This window comes from Rhipicephalus microplus, chromosome 3 (assembly GCF_043290135.1).
Source record: "Rhipicephalus microplus isolate Deutch F79 chromosome 3, USDA_Rmic, whole genome shotgun sequence".
NCBI classification, from domain to species: Eukaryota; Metazoa; Arthropoda; class Arachnida; order Ixodida; family Ixodidae; genus Rhipicephalus; species Rhipicephalus microplus.
In genome coordinates, this window is record NC_134702.1 from 160,892,418 (window position 1) to 160,909,803 (window position 17,386).

The 17,386-nt window shown below is 43.8% G+C and overlaps 1 protein-coding gene across 1 annotated transcript in view; it reads left to right on the forward strand.

Moving 5' to 3' along the window:
• The first annotated feature begins 8,278 nt into the window (after window positions 1–8,278).
• Window positions 8,279–17,386, forward strand: part of LOC119179967 (neprilysin-1) — a 35,922-nt gene continuing 26,814 nt past the window's right edge. Inside the window, exons 1-5 of the mRNA XM_075888138.1 lie at window positions 8,279–8,366; window positions 10,748–10,798; window positions 12,298–12,327; window positions 13,763–13,801; window positions 15,697–15,818. Coding sequence (XP_075744253.1) covers window positions 10,785–10,798; window positions 12,298–12,327; window positions 13,763–13,801; window positions 15,697–15,818 — 205 coding nt within the window. The 5' untranslated portion in view covers window positions 8,279–8,366; window positions 10,748–10,784. The remainder of the gene's footprint in view (window positions 8,367–10,747; window positions 10,799–12,297; window positions 12,328–13,762; window positions 13,802–15,696; window positions 15,819–17,386) is intronic.

The following is a 17,386-nucleotide window of genomic DNA, read 5'->3' on the forward strand; positions in this document are numbered from 1 at the left end:
TATTATGCTTACCGAGGACGGCTCCCGGACCAGATGGGATTACGAACTCTATGTTGAAATGTTTACTCCAGGAATCGCCTAATCTTTTGCTAGAACTAGTGAATTATTCGTTAGGGAACGCATGGATACCTCCTGAATGGAAACTTGCCAAAATTGTATTGTTGCTAAAAAATGAAAATGATGCATACACGTTGGATAACATAAGGCCGATCGCACTGACATCAAACTTAGTGAAATTGGTTGAGAGAATCATTAATATACGAATTAATGAACTTATTGCCATGAGGTCAATTCTAAGTCCCTGTCAAATTGGGTTCAGGGCTGGTTGCTCAATTTGGGATGCCCAGGTTGATTTAGAGAGTCGGCTTCAATTAGCTCGGCTACATAAAAAATATGCAGCTTTAGTTACCTTAGACATCGCTAAAGCATATGATACCGTGGAGCACTGTATTTTGATAGATCGATTAGAATACCTTGATTTTCCACCATACATAGTAGCGTGGGTTCACAATTTTCTTGCAGACAGGAAATTTTATTGTTTTAAAGATGGGTTTTCATCATCTACTCATACCCAAACGAGGGGAGTACCGCAAGGCTTGGTGCTTTTCCCGGTGCTATTTAATTTACTAATGAGCACCATTCCACGTAAACAGGATATAACAACCTATGTTTATGCAGACGATATCGCATTTTTCGCAATGGCAGATAACATTCAGACCTTATATGAACGGCTGCAGACTTACCCTAATATATTATGGAGCTGGCTCGATGGCAACAGCTTTTTACTTAATCCGAGTAAATGTGCCCTCCTTGTTTTCCCGCTGCAATACCCTGTGAACATCTCTCTGTCTTACCATCATGAGGATATACCACATGTGAAATCTGTTAAATACCTTGGAGTAATTTATCACACATCGCTTAACTGGCGACCTCATATCGAATATATCACCGGAAAAGGTGTGCGGTCCATTGGCATATTACGTAGGCTAAGCAACTACCGCATAGGTATCAGAAGAGACACATTGGTAATGATATATCGCATGTACGTTTGTCCCATTTCGGAATTTGGTTGTGTACTTTTCTCTGGAGTTCCAGCTTACAAGTTGCGGCCTCTAATTCTTCTCGGAAGAGAAGCTTTGCACTTATGCCTTGGCCTTCCCAAAACTGTTGCTAACAATGTGTTGTATCTCGAATCGAGGGTCCCTCCGCTTTCTTGTAGATGTCGCCTTTTGCCTGTTCAGACATTCTTAAGAATTTATGAATCACCATTACGACATTCAGAAACAGCCTTTATTTCCACCCCGAAATCATTTTTTGCTGCTAGAGGGCCGTGATTTCACATGCCACAAATTGTATTTGTGCAAAATTTACTGGAGCCTCTAAACGTACGTATATGCGACATCATGCCGAGTCGTGATAATTTAGCCCCGGTGGAAATTCAATTCGGCAACATTTTTCCTAATAATGCCAAATTACTTCCCCATAATATTTTGGATGGTTTACTACAAGATCACCTGCGCCGTATTACAACGAACGTTATTATTGCTACAGACACATCGCAATACCACGAAAAGTCAGGGGTTGGCATTTTCAGCCCGATTTTAGATTGGATTTATTCCCTTCGACTACCCGATTTCGTACCCGTTTTTGTGGCTGAGTTTCTGGCAGTGGTGCTCGCCTTACGCAAGTTAGATACAGCAAATACATCAGCTGTCATAATAACAGATTCCCTATATATATCTCTCTGTGCGGCACTTTCTGTTGGTGCTGATAATCACGTAACAAAGGCGTTCCGTGCACTAGTATCTGCGCATTTGAGAAAAGTACGATTAGTTTGGGTGCCTGGACATAAAGGTTTGTTTCTAAATGAAATAGCCGATTCCTTAGCTAAGTCGTCGATCAGCGAACCAATTCTACCACTCTGTCCATCATCCGCTTATGTGACTGCTGTTCGATTCCGCAGACGTACGCTTATGCAAGTCTTTAAAAGTTCAGCACTAACAAACTCTACAGAATATCGCCATTTATTATATCCCTGGCGAAGAGACTTTTGCCGCACTCGAAAACAAGAAGTAGCTATCACAAGGCTGCGTTGCCGGGTACCAAATCTAAATTTCTATAAACACAGGTCTGCTCAGGCACCTTCGCCGCTGTGTGCATTCTGTGATGAATTGGAAACAATAGACCATTTCTTTTTGACCTGCAGGTGGTTTAACACATTACGAAAAACCCTATTAGAAATAACTTTACGTGGTATTGGTATGGACTTATCTTTGCCTGTCATTTTTTCTTTTGGAGCTTCCATTTCTGGTGTCTCTAATGCGACAGTATGCGCGGCCGTCCGCAACTATATTGATGAAACTAATAGGTAGACTAATTAACCAGTTTCATTAACCCTAACAGGTCCATATAATTATATACGTATAAAATCTGATTATTGCTCTATTCTAAGAATAAATTCGTTTATGTAAATATTTGTATGCATTACATTAAGCACCACACTTGCCTAGGCTATCGGTAATCTTTCTGTTATACCTCCATCATTCCAAATCTGAACAGTAAATTTTAAAACCACTCGATTCTTGGCCAATCCCCCACAGTAGGTATGCGCCACTAACAATAAGACAACAACAATGACAACAACGTCCAGCACCACTTCATTCCTGAACAGTTAGCTCCTGCAGCTACACATCGCCCCATCACCTTACACGAAGATGATGTCAGATGGCGAAGGTTACGATTGCTTACCTACTGAACAGTGGAAGATACAACTGGCTTTTGACAAGGCATGCGATGCTGCCAGCCACGAGGGGACCTGCTGGCTGGCTGGCGATATGAGGGCGTGGAACCTGGTGATGCACGGGCTCGCCTTCGAGTTAGTGGAGACCTCACCGGGGACACTGCTTCTGCATCAAATGACCAACGTGTAAGTAGGTAGAGACCTCGCGATTGCCACGCGTGAGACTTCCTTCATCGCCTCCTGGCTCTTCCGTCACCATCCGTGCATCCAGGAGCTGCGCGTCAAGTGCGCCATTCGCGCCAGCACTCCCATGGCTGAGCTGTCTTTCGCAATCGACATCCGCCCTCACTCGTCAAACCTAGCTTGTCGCAGACTTCGCTTATTGAACATCACCGAGTGTTCCAGCGCTAATATAGATTTGAAGGGTATGGACACTATTATCGGTCTTGAAACGCTGTTCATCGACGCCGCCGAAACCAACTCGTATTTTGCTGAAGAAATAGAGGCGCTTCTGGAGCGCAACCGCAACACTCTTAAGAAGGTCTACATCTGCGAACACAGTGCGCAGAAACCCGATGTGCTGAAGATGGTTGAAAACCTTGTTGGTTGCGAGTCACTCACAATGAAGTCGCCACACAATAAGAGCAGGATGCCGGATGTGGAGCCACTGGTGAGGCTTATGCGTGTTTCGAAAACATTGAAAGAAGTCACAGCCCAGCCGATCCTTCAGGGAGAAATTCCTAATGTCGCTCGGGCTCTTGAATCCAACAACACTTTGACGAAGCTAACACTGTACGTTGAGACGCGTGGCTCGATCGAAGAGCTGTTCAGCGCACTTGAAGTCAATGAATTTCTAAACGAGCTTTCGTTGCAGTGTTGCGTATTCATGAATGACAGCTGCATGCGAGCATTAGCATCTGCGCTGGAAAACAACAGATCACTCAGAGCACTTTACATGGGAGCAGTGTCTCTCGAGGAATGCGATGGAGTGTGTCAGTGGTCGAAATTCTTGTCGAAAAACAACACTTTGCACTTTCTTCGAGTATATAGCGGCAACATAACCATGGCTGATGTTTTACTCTTTTGCAAAGCTCTGCAGGTTAACAAAAGCTCGAAGAAACTGTTGCTTCCGGGACTCATGGTTCCAAAAAAGAAATGTGAGTGTTAATGTTTTTTACTCACCGACATTTGCGGTAAGTGCTCTATCGCAAAAGCTAACTTCTATGGCTCGTTCGTCTTGCACTGAAATGGGGACGTTGAAATGCTTTCAGTGATTAACCAGTTCGGTTTTAGATTAGTTTTTTTTGTTAGCAAAAGCTAAGGTATATCGCTCGTTATTCTTGAACCTAAATTTCGCCATTAAAATGCTTTAAGTGATTAACCAGCTCTGTTTTAGAGAAATTATGATCGCTTATAACGTCATGCGGATAACCAACATCTGGGCAGACTGAATACAAGGATCACACTCTTTCTCGTTTATGGTTTGTTTATTCCGATGTATCATTGTGAATACTAGTGTCTACGTTGTATGTATGTATGTATGTATGTATGTATGTATGTATGTATGTATGTATGTATGTATGTATGTATGTATGTATGTATGTATGTATGTATGTATGTATGTATGTATGTATGTATGTATGTATGTATGTATGTATGTATGTATGTATGTATGTATGTATGTATGTATGTGTGTGTGTGTGTATGTATGTATGTATGTATGTATGTATGTATGTCTGTATGTATGTATGTATGCATGTATGTATGTATGTATGTATGTATGTATGTATGTATGTATGTATGCATGCATGCATGCATGCATGCATGCATGTATGTATGTATGTATGTATGTATGTATGTATGTATGTATGCATGCATGCATGTATGTATGTATGTATGTATGTATGTATGTATGTATGTATGTATGTATGTATGTATGTATGTATGTATGTATGTATGTATGTATGTATATATGTATGTATGTATGTATGTATGTATGTATGTATGTATGTATGTATGTATGTATGTATGTATGTATGTATGTATGTATGTATGTATGTGTCGTTTTATGTGATGGTTTACCAGCGTGCCGTCCTTTCATTTTTCTTAACAGAACCTCTCTGGCGCAGCAGCTACTTGCAGACCAGTGTTATGACCGAGTGCAGCTTGGACAGAAGATTACGTCAAAATTCTGCCACCAGTGCTGGCATCATCACAGAGGAGCCCTGAGGAGATCTGGCTGTCGGATGTCGGTCAGCTGTCGGTACAAACCCTGAGCGTTCTTTTCAGCGCACTAGCCTCCAACAAGCTGGTAAACAGACTGACTGTTGCCGTCAAGCACAGTCTGGACGCCAGAGTTTGCCTGCTATGTGAAGCGTTGAATAAGAATCGACACATCAAGACACTCTGCATCGAAATTGGAAACGGGGAGTCTGCGAATGAGATTTTGCTCGCGCTGACCATCAACACAGCTATAGCCCAAGTTGACATGGCCCTACGTGTGGCCACTGCAGAGGAATTGATAGAGGCGTTTTCCGACATGCTGTCAGGCAAAAAATCCATCACGAATATCTCGGCCATATTGTTCGTCGATCAACCTGAACGGTTCATGGATTCGGTCGCTCAAGGAATGTCGTCCAACAGGCTGATCGTCAGTTTCAAATGTTGGGCAGGCCACCGCACCCACGTCCCATCCAACAATTTCGAGTCGGTGCGAAGGAACAAGTCCGCACTTAACCGCGCCGTTGAGTTTGTCCTGCAACGGCGAGAAGACCGGCACAGCGCGAAGTGCTTTGAGCTTTTCTGCAGATGGTCCTGCCTGACGAGCCACTTAACTGAAGTCGCCCGGATGTCGGACGACGAAGCACGGCGCGAGGAAGCTTCTGCCGAGCTTCGTCTACGGGAAAAGTATTTCGTGCTGACGGGCATCATTCGGCGTTCCGTATTTGCTGGAAGAATGACGTCACACAAATTGATGCGCTGAACCCCGACTGCTGGCGAGCCAATGCGCGCTACCTGAGGATCACCAATGTTCGTCTTCAGTGAACTCGAACAGCTCATTCGTTCTTATTGTCTCGTGAAAGAAAAGCCGTGATGATTTTGTCGTTGTGCATATTCTTTCGTTTGGCTGATTAATACAGGACTTGGTACCTTGTAGAAATTAGGAATACGTAAGTAATGCCAGTAAAATCCGAAACAATGAAAGCAGAAACCTCTTAAAAGCTGGTTAAAGTTCTGCAAAGAGAGCGTAGTTAGCAGATTGATCGGTTCCTCGAATATGTGCGAAATATCACCAGCACAGTGTATAGGTGATAGCTGTCGAAACCTAAACCAGGAGTTCATGTAATACGAGGATGTCCAACCAGTAGGCCTGTCTCACAGGCAAACAGTCCAATAAAGCTTTGGATTGGTCCAGTTGGTTTATCGCTTAAAACATTCACGAGTACCGCGAAGATTCAGCACAGTAAAAACTCAAGAAGACCGACGGGTTTAGTTTCTCGTGCTTTAAGTGACGTTTTCTTTTTCGCTACTGAACATCGCTTTCGCTGAACTTTGTGAGAAAGCGGACTTTACTACTAACGTCTCTCACAGCCGCCGCACAGGTGCGCTTGGTGGAACTCATTTGAGAACGCACTTCAAGTGCGTTCTCTAATGAGTGTCAGTGAGTGTCGGTTTTCGGCGAAATCATTTCATTGATTCTCAGTGTGTAGTCTCTGTAGCGGCGCCTAAAGTTGCAAACAAATTGAAAGCAAATTCGGTATTGTGTGCATACAGACTTTGTTGTTGTTTCTGAATGATGTTGTGTACTACACGAAGTCGCATCACGGACCACATTAAGTGACAGCTCGCGGTGTGTACGACGTGCATCGCGAAGAGATATGCGATAAGACGACCTCTTGTAAGGCGTAAACAGAGTCACGGTGACAATTTGGAAGAGTCGTGGGATTTATAACAGTTTTGACAGGGCCCAGTTGACTCTGCTCGGAACGGTCATGGGATGTGTAACGATTTTTATACGATCAATCGGACTCTCTTGGGAGAGTAGTGTGATGCGACTAACAATTTAGAGAGTCAAATTGACCATATTTACGAGAGTCATGAGGTCAGTAACACATTTTAGATAGTCACGCTGACTCCCATTAGAAGATGCATGGGATGTATAACACTTCTCGGAGTGCCACACTAACTGTTTAGGAGAGTCATGGGACACACGACTTTCAAAAAGAGGGTCAATGACCATCTAAAGACAGTAGCGCTCGCGAGACTCACATCCGTAGCAAACAGGAGTCATGCGACACCCTTTTTTTTCGCCGCGACTCCGCCGCGGTGGTCTAGTAGCTAAGGCACTCGGCTGCTGACCCGCAGGTCACGGGATCGAATCCCGGCTGCGGCAGCTGTATTTCCGATGGAAGCGAAAATGCTGTAGGCCCGTGTGTTCAGATTTGGGCGCACGGTGAGAAACCCCAGGTGGTCGAAATTTCCGGAGCCCCCCACTACGGCGTCTCTCATAATCATATGGTGGTTTTGGGACGTTAAACCCCACATATCAGCATCATCATCTTTCGCTGGGCTGTGTTACTTTGTGACAAAAAAATCGTATGGTGCTTTACCAAAGAACCGATGCCAAAGCACTGCGCTGAAAGTTATATTTGCAGTTCTTACTATTTCAGCTGATGCATGTTTCTCTTTCACTGTTTTCATTATTTCTTTACCTGTTTGATGGCCAATCTTACGTTTTGTATACATGCGCCCGGTTGTCAGCATATCTTGCGTAGTTTGTACGCGAAATATAAGTGGATGATCATCCACCGTTTAACAACACATACGTGCTTAGTTAATTTTGACATGCGTAAAGCAGGTTTAGTGACTTCCTGCTGTGCACACTTTGTAATAGGAGGAAACGATTGATTCCTTCTTAATGTCACCGTTTCCTGATAAAAAGAAAAACAGTGGTAAGGCATCATCTTCTCTTCCAAAGCAGGACTTGAAATAAACAGAACCAGATTTGTCGTTACGGAGGACTGCTCTGGGATTCAGCCATTGAGATGTTTCTTAGTAGAACTAAAAAAATATTGTAGAAAATTTTGCCGGCTTGAAATTTTCTACTGCGTTTAATTTTCGAATCAAATCAACACATTGACTTATTTTTATATCTATGGTTTTTTTCATATGGGACCTAACATAAAAAACACTACCAAAATAGGCCCCCAGTTTCTAAGTGGGTGTGCCTTACGATCCTCTCTCTATGAAACGGAGGTGGAATTCTTCAGGACCTCAATTAACTTTTTCATTCATCCAACTACCCCACCAATCCCCTGCATTAGGTATCAGCCATGGTCAGAAAACAACAAACAACGACAACCAACATTGCCATCACCATTGTAATCTCCTTACGATATGACCTTCATCATTCTGAAATTGCACATTATTTTAGAAAACCACCCAATTCTTGGCCGATCCCCCCCAGTGGGCATGCACCACAGGTAATAGGTGAAGAAGAGCGAGATAACCACTGCTCGAGCTGTCACGAGCCCGCATTCGCTTTCAGGGTTTTCGCGACGGTCAGACGTTCTGTTCGCATCTACCGACAGCCCTCTTCACCGCCAGACTCCACCGTAAAGCTTCGGTGAGTTCGTCCACCTCGTACAGCTTTAAGTCGGTCGTGTAGCGCATATGGTCGCAATCGCTTGCTCGTATGTTAGGCATAGGGAATGCGCGAGCTCTTTTCCTGGATGATCTGCGAGATGCCCTCAGCGTATAATGAGAAGCAGGCTAGTTGGCTCATACTTGTGCGCCTTGTAGTTTCCAAGTTCGCCGGCGGGTGCGAAGAAAGGGAGACAGTTGACGACCCAAGCTGATCCACTCACTGAGGAACTTCCACTTCACTTTCTCGTTGATTGATTGATTGATATGTAGGGTTTAACGTCCCAAAACCACCATATAATTATGAGAGACGCCGTAGTGGAGGGCTCCGGAAATATCGTCCACCTGGGGTTCTTTAACGTGCGCCCAAATCTGAGCACACGGGTGTACACCATTTCCGCCTCCATCGGAAATGCAGCCGCCGCAGCCAGGATTCAATCCTACGACCTGCGGGTCAGCAGCCGAGAACCTTAGCCACTAGACCACTGCGGTGGGGCCGTCGCTTTCTCGTGACTTGGCAAGCATTTCGAGGTTCATTCTTATACAAAGCGCATTTCAGTAAAAAAATGATATAACTGCGCCCGAAAATTGTACTTACCGATCGTTTTCTTTATACCAGCTGCACTTGCTGATACAGCGTGCACTTCCGTAATATAGAAAAATATTGTCAGAAAAAAATTTGTCAGCCAGCAAGAGTGTAGTCAGAAATTATTTTCGGAGGGAGGGGGTGTTAAAGATTATTCATGTTGATACCTGCGTTTGTTTGCATGTGTCCATGTTTATGTATGCATGCAAAATTGCAAATTCCCGTGTGATAGGAGGGTGGCGTTGAACACTCCACACCCGCCTTGGCTGCACGCCAATAACAACCAATAATTAAATGGTGCTTTCGAATTCCAATCATCCACTGGAAATCATAATCTAGCTGTCCGCGTTCATGGCCGGCATTTTAAGTGGTCGCTAAGACGAATGAAGTGTAATCGCGCGCATTTCAAATCTACTACACAGACCCGGGGTAGGCACCTGGCACGTCATTAACTACACCCCCCTTTCCCTTGTCACTTCCTATCTGGAGGCACACATGGCAGTTTTGATCTTAATTCGGGTTTTTGCTTGTAACCTTTCTTTTTAAACAAGAACCCCGTGTTACACGCGTGTGCTGAAAATGAACGGGAGCTCATTGCAATTTTCTTAATTAATGTCCATTCGCTGAGCTTTTTCTCTTTCATTGCATCCCCCGTCCTTGGCTTAGGCTGTCGTCAATATTGCGTCTAAAGAAAACTAAGAAAAACGGGCCCCTAAATTTTTTTATTTACATTATTCGTAACGAGGGTATCGTTCTGAAGCCTTCAGGCACTAATAAAGAAACATGTTGCGGGGATAGTTGGTCGTATATTCTGACTTGAAAATTGTAGCGCTACATTTGACGAGGACAAGAAGAGATATACATGACAGAATGGGCGCTGTCGTAAATTCAGGAAGTAATAATTTAAATTCACTAATACTTTGAATTCAGGCAGTATGTGAGGAATTATTGGTCAGCTGTAAACTTGTAAAAACATCACGTGCTACGTTACATCACTTGGCAGAGAAAGTGTTCCACACCCACCATCATGGCCACTGGCGGCGCAAACACTGCCAGATTTCATTGCACATGCATACTCCATAAGATGGTTCAACTTAGGTTGAGGCTGACGCAGCGAGCGATGGAAAAGAAAATGTGAAGTGCAACCCTAAGGGACAAGAACAAGGCAAAGAGTATCGGAGAACAAGCGGGTGTTAAGGACATATCATGGGCGAAATTAAGAGGGAATTGTCATGGGCAGGGCACATAGCACGAAGGCAAGATGGCCTCTGGACATTAAGGATCGCCGACTGTAGTCCAAGAGAAGGCAAGTGGGTGGAGGGGAGGAGACACAACTTTAGGTGGGCAGAAGAAATTGAGAAGTTTGTGGGTATAAAATGGCAGCAGCAAGCACAGGACCGAGTTAACTGGCGGAACATGGGAGAGGCTTTTGTCCTGCAGTGGGCGTAGTCAGGCTGGTGATGACGATGATGATTTAATAAAGTGGGCAGGGAGATGACCATTGCTGTAGCTCATTTAGAAGAGCATCGGACAAATGATTTGAAGGTTGAAAGTGCGGTGCCTGCAATTAGCAAGCTATATTTTCGTCCACTTTATTTTCTGTCGATATATTCTAGTATTGTGTCTAGCGAAAAAGTGAGCCTTTGAATTTCGCTTTTCAGCTTCATTAGTAGGGTAGTGTAACTCATTATAGAAACCGGGCAGAATATTGCTGCGTAAACTGACGCACATTATCAATGTTCAACTTCATGGTGTGCCTTGCGTTTCTTCCTGCGCAGTTATTTTCAGAGTGACACCTAGCCTCACCGAACTAAGATGGCCGCCCATCCGTAAGTATTGTACTTGCGTGTGATTCTCCCTTCTAAAGAACACGCATCTTGAAAAAACAAAGTACTTTAACCTTCGCAACGGTGCTGAAAACGAGTGGCATTGAACTTTCTAACTTCATTTAAACCAGCGTGAAATTGAGGCTGTGGTGCATTCGGCCACCAATTAACGTATTCGAACCTATTTCATTTTCCTTTTTTGTTTGATGCTCTGTAAGAGCAGGGAAGCAATCTTCTTGATGCGCTTTTGTGCAACAATGTGAGTGTAACGACTGCAAGTACAGGGGTGCATTAAAAATGATGTGTCAGGGCTACTTGTAACCTGTTGAGATTAAACGATGTACTTATAGTGAGCTCACAAGGACCCCTATTCACAAACGCTCCTCGACTCGAAACTCACCGTCAAGGTATCCTCGAGCACTGTCTCAAAACGAGTAATTTTCAAGGAAGACCCATTTCCATGCTATACCAACGCTATACCCAGAGCTGCATGTTGAATACGAAAGAAATAGCCGGTCTAGGTGGATCAGTGGCTAGAGTGCTCAGCTGCTGACCTGAAGGTTTCGGGCTCGATCCGAGGCGTGGCTGCCACATTTTGATGGATGCGAAATGATAGAGGCGAAACGTTGAAGAACACCACATTAGCGAAATTTCTTGAGCCCTCCAATACGGCATCTCTTACATTCATATCGTGGTTTTGTACACTAAAACCCTCCCACATTATTATTTATACGAGAAAAAACGTGGCAGGGACGAACGGCCCCATCGTTGACTCCGTCCGCCTACTTTCTCACTTTTGGAAGGACGAGTCAAAGTGCCGTGTTCTTAGCCCCTAAAATAAGTTTAAAACTACAGCTGATGCGTTAGACAAGAGACGCCTGAATTCTCTGACAAGAAGGCCGTAGTGCGATATTGTGACGTGCACTGTGGCTCACAGTTCCCGATGGTATAGAAGGAGCCATTTGTCGATGTGGTCCAAGTACAATCAAGGAAATGAGCATTGTCATCACGGAGAGTGTCTTCGAAACGAACGGCCTGTTCAAAGATTGCGTGCCAGGAGTCTGGCTGTGGAATGTCACTCAATGCAACGTATTATGTACGCAAAAGCTCTTAGGCATACAGGTCATGCCAATGCGAGAGCAGTATCGTCCTTACCATGAGAGTATATACTAGGCTTAGAAGAGCGTTCGTCTTGTCCAACTTTCGCAGCCATGTGTCTATTAGAGAACTGTTAAATAGCGCGAACTTGAGGACGAGAGACGAGAGAATGCGACACAAACAAGTGCTAGTTAGCACTTGTTGGGGGTAGTAGGAGTACCATCTATCCCCAACAAGCACTTTGCGGTAAGTCTCTTAGTGCCTTTTCTTCAATATCTATACACTTTATACCAGGATAAATGAAATGAATGTTACATTACGCTACAGTCGACCACCTTCGCATGTTCGATTGTCGTGCCCACTACACGTTCTGTCTGACTGCTTTCTTTCTTCTCTTTTTTCAGAGGGCCACCTCCAGCGGGATTTAAAGATCAGTACGTATCCATGCAGCCACTTATGTTGCGTCTAGCTTATTGTAATTATACGCGATCACGTCTGAACAAGTTATATGTTCGAGTCGAGCTGATCAATGCCAAGTGCGCATCATAGTGACTGTGCTTTTTAAGTCAGGTGGCGCAATTACGCGTCTAGAGGCACCGTGGCAAATTAAATTCTCTGTCAATACTGCTACACCGTCTCTTCTCTCACGTAACAATATTGTGCACTGAATAATTTAAACTAGTCAGTTTATGTGCAAATCCTTTTGCACATTTGCAAACGAAAAAAAATAAAAATTGGCATTTCAAGTTGTTCGAGAGACTAGCCTAAATATAGTTGTGAACTGGAGAACAATACCTGTCGAAAATACGTTTTACATGACAATTCCTTGCGATTGGAGAGAACTAAATGTATACTTTACTTCGTATCACTCCGGCACCACATGGCTGGGGCTTCGTCGAGGACGTGAGGCTTTTTAGAGCTCTTATCACAATGAACGTCCGGACAAAAAGATGGTGGTTAATACAAGATCACTTATCTCTCTATATAACATGCTATTTTCAGCCCCACATTTTTTTTGAGAATTCACTGTAATTGTCATTTTATGAAAAACTGTTCGCTGAGCCCTAGTAGCAACTCTTAGAATATGAAGTCACTTATTGTGCAGACACATAAGGTTAAAGCCACGCCCAGTTTTTTTTTATTTTTCGACTTGTGAAGCTGCGTCAGAACTTGATATAGTCCTAATTATCGTTACCTACTCAAGTCTAGTTATATAATTGCAGTCTGTTTTTCGCAAAATTTCATTAGAATTTTCTTTTTTTGCATATAGTGGTGTACAAGATGTTAGTGCATTTCAGCTACGTCAAACAGTCTTGTGACAAGCTGCAGACAAACCAATGGCCCCCGAGCTCCGTTTCGTGGGCGTGGTTTTGGCACCAAACACCCGTAGTGCTTGCAAGTTTTGTCTACACGCTTCGTGCACACTGGTTGCCCTGCCAGCGCTTGATGAACTTAGTGAATACTTAGTCGTGAATTATTTCTAAACCTTGCGTTATATATGTAGCCCTTTGGTCCACTATGCGCACTCGTCCCGACCATTAATGTGCAATAATACTACGCTACGCAGGAAAAAAAATACTTCCCTTTTTTTTGGAAGAAAAGTGTTGCAGGGAAACTCTACGGATGTTATGAATTGACTTTCTCAAATAAGCTCGTTATGCATGTAAGCTGTATCTTGAAGTTTACATGTTATTTTGTACCAATTGTAAGTTTTGTATTGTGTTTCCTTTACGCAACATGAGTGCCCTTCCTGAAAGGAACCTTGTGGTGTGTCGCGAAAAAAAGGTTGAAAATAAAAAATCACTGCATGAGCGGTATTTTTCGGTAATGTGTGGGAACGACCACTTTTTCCTCTTTTTTTTTTTACAGAAAAGCAAGAACTGAAGTGGCCCCAACAGTTGGACACGTGTAAGCAATACTACAGATGATCTTGACTTGAGCTGTCGTATGTGCAGGAAAGTTGCTTCTTGCTCTCTCAAATGTTTCTAGCCTTGGAATGGTCTGTTGTCAATTCGAATCAAGATTTCGCATCAGTGACAGGTGACTAATGTTATCGCTTATTCTATCTCACATTTTATGGCTGCATACAAAGAGTATTTTCGCTGAATTTACGAGACACTGCCGAGGTAGAATGAAAATTAAAAAGAATTCTCAGCGTAATATGCTTTCACGGGGCGTGGTCACTAAAATAAGCTTGAATGTGTTTAGGCTACCGAAAAAATTTGAGGGAACGACATTGCTCCTGGCAGCGCGCCTGATGAAAGAAAAAGCTGAAATTTCATACAAGCATATATTCCGCAGCCGAATCACTCCCAAGTGTTCGCAAGAAAAGCGTTCTGCAATTTTAAGTCGGAAGCAGTGCTTATTCATCAAGACAGTTATTCAGTATGCGCCACGCAAGCATGTAGTGTTGGTGGTGAGGCATTCGACGCACATATCTCTAATGAAGCATTGTAACTATTCAGAAGCAGCTGCTCAGAGTCCTTTCTGCAGTTGTTAGCTTTTCATGGAATACATATGCAGGGAGATCAATACAAGCGTATGTAGCGTGAACAAAAGTTAGTTTATTACCGTGTAATTCAGGTTCCGATTTGTTCAGCTTGTCGTGTAGCTGGTATTGGTTGCAAACGTCAGCCAACTTGCAATAAAGGGGAGTCGGGAATACTATCGGGAATAAACGTACACCTATTATGTAAGAATACATAGGTAGCTGAATAAAACAGTTTATTTTAGAAAAGATGCGGTGCCTGAACGCAACATCTCCGGCTCACCCAGAGCTTATTTAGGGGCAAAGCTCCTTAAACCGCAGGTCGTGCGTCCGCGATGTATGAAGTAGTAGTCGTAGTAGTAGGTAGCCACCTCGTGCATGGCCGGAATAGAGGAGCGGTACATGCGCACTCATTTGAATTGAGGAGAAAACCCACGCACGTCAATCATAAATACAAAAGATAGTTGTTTCTGATAAAATGACCTACAAAGACGAGTATCGGTGATTTTTTATCTCCAATAAAATTGCCTTGAATTCAATGCATACTAAACAAAACTAGTATCAGAAGGACGCACTTTGAGAACTATCCGATCAGAAAGGGTTGCTACGTTTAACTCACTGGGCTTAACCTCCTTGGTTTTAGCAGGGTTTAGCGAGTGTTGGGCCGCACTTCTATGAACTAGAGGCGGTGAAAGGTTGGAACTAGACACGAAGCGCAGGCCGTAAGAAAGTGTGTGCGTGCCACTCTTCTAGTCTGGCCGTGCCACCTCTCGTTTAGTGCTTAGAATGTCTGCTTGATGGCGGTATTTCTATATGATGAATATATGATGAAAAGAGCGAGATAGCAGTACTTGGAGTGTTCACTAGATAGACGGACGGATGGACAGACGCACAAACGGAGAGACAAAGATATGCACCGACAGACGGACGCAAAGATGGAGGCATGGATGGACGCACAGGCACGGACGGATGCACGGACAGATGTACACATGTTCGTCCGCACGGATGGACGGTTGGACGCACAGATGGACGAACGAATGCACGAACGGACGGAAGCGTGGACGTACTGACGGATGCTTCACCCCACTCATCATAATGCACTCCGTGGATATGCTGTGATTTTTTCTGTCTCAGAAAAGGGCTTTCGAAGACAGGTTTGCCAACGCTCGATAGTACTTAAGTTCCGCATGGCATATTGGAGGACGAAAACTATAACTCCGAGATATATATAGCTATACTCCTCTGTTGACGGAAGTCACAGTAAGTTCCAGCGGCTAGGGAAGCGCTCTCTGATTTTTGTAACGTCTTGACGCAGTGAAGGGCACTCCCAGCCGGACAGCTTTCTCAACACGTGCGTGACTATCGTGGCCGTCCTGATTGTCATCACGCTCATCGTCATGGTCATCATTCTACTCAAGTGCTTCTCCGGCCGAGAGGGTGAGTGAACGCTAAGCCCCACTCAAAGTCTCGCGAGTGGAATCTTTTATCATCATTATTTACTTGTATTTTCATTCGGCGTGGCCAATGACGTGATGCGCAGCGTTTGAAGATCTACATTGTTCGCGCCCTGTCGTTACAATGCAATTCTGGCATTATGAGTTCGCCATCGAACTGGCGATTAGGAGCGCTGCAAATAAGTTGTTCCGCTGATTGAAGGTTCGCTTAGGCGCCTATCGCTACAATCACAACGAAGACACTCAGGCAGAGATTAACGGGGCATGTCTTTATTCAATTAAATTATCTCTGAGTCTTCCTTGTTGGAATTGTTCAAATCAGCGTATAATGAAAACTCTGGCATCAATCATCGCTTCATTGAATTGTTTGGTGCACATTTGAATTGGGTAGCATAGTGCAATGAACGGGACGAAGAACAAAACGGGACTTGCAGGCCAGTTCCTGCTGCTGTTACCCGATTTTTGGATTAAGTGGCGATATATATCTGTACGCTCCGAATACGTCAGTGATATTCCACAAGAGAAATATTGGGGAAAGAAGCCATGCTTCCTTGCCGTGTGAACCACAAAGATGTGCGACTGCATGTTATCAACTTGCCTACCGCTGAGCTGATCATGCCACTCTAGTGATAGTCAACAGTTCTACGTACCGATACCACGACACCAATGTCCATTATTTGGGAAAGCATTCAGTAATACTTATATTATAGCGTATTGGAGCATCGTTTAACCATACAAACATGTGTGTTAGAATGAGAAACATCATTCATCGAGAAAGTCCCGTACATCAAATATTCGTTTACCGCTTTGCGTAATCTTAAAGCCACTATTTAGGCCTTTCAGAGCATGTGTCCACACTTGTCTTGCTCATATTAAAAGACTGCGTCTTACTCTGACAAATATTTATCTATTGAATATAGGAGAAATGAAAATCACAGCCACACTGGCTGTCTGACAGTTAGTAGGAAAAACATTATATCAATGGGATCTAGCAAACATTCAAAGAGCTTGCTCACGTACAAAGGACACGAGAAAATGAAGTTTATTGAATTGTCTAACCTCATTTCCTTGACATTATGCCATAGTTTTAATGCGTTTTGAAAAGCCCATATAACAAGCCATAGGGAGCACAGGGAGCACATTCGTGGAATTGGTTTGGTGATCAGTCCGATTGGCGTGAACGGTGAAAAGCTACAGCTTACTTACAGTTGCAAGCACAGCAGACACATCACAATTAGCCATGTTTCTTCGCCTTATCAACCACAACGATGTGTGTGATAGTAGGATATCAACTTGCCCACCGCTGAGGCTAAACGTTGTCGTCTTTTACAAGTTGTTGCCTCGCTGGACTCACTTAGGCTGGCCCATATCAATTCGCGTATCCCAAACAGGGAACGCATCGGCAAAATTCATGAAAGCGACGATCGCCTGCCATATGCGAAATGCCTAATACTCTTAAAAACTTAGAAGGGCAATATTGACGACGACAGGAAGAAACACAAAAAAATCGGTGAGGGCGCTGAAACAGTCACTACTCCTCACTGCGCAGCA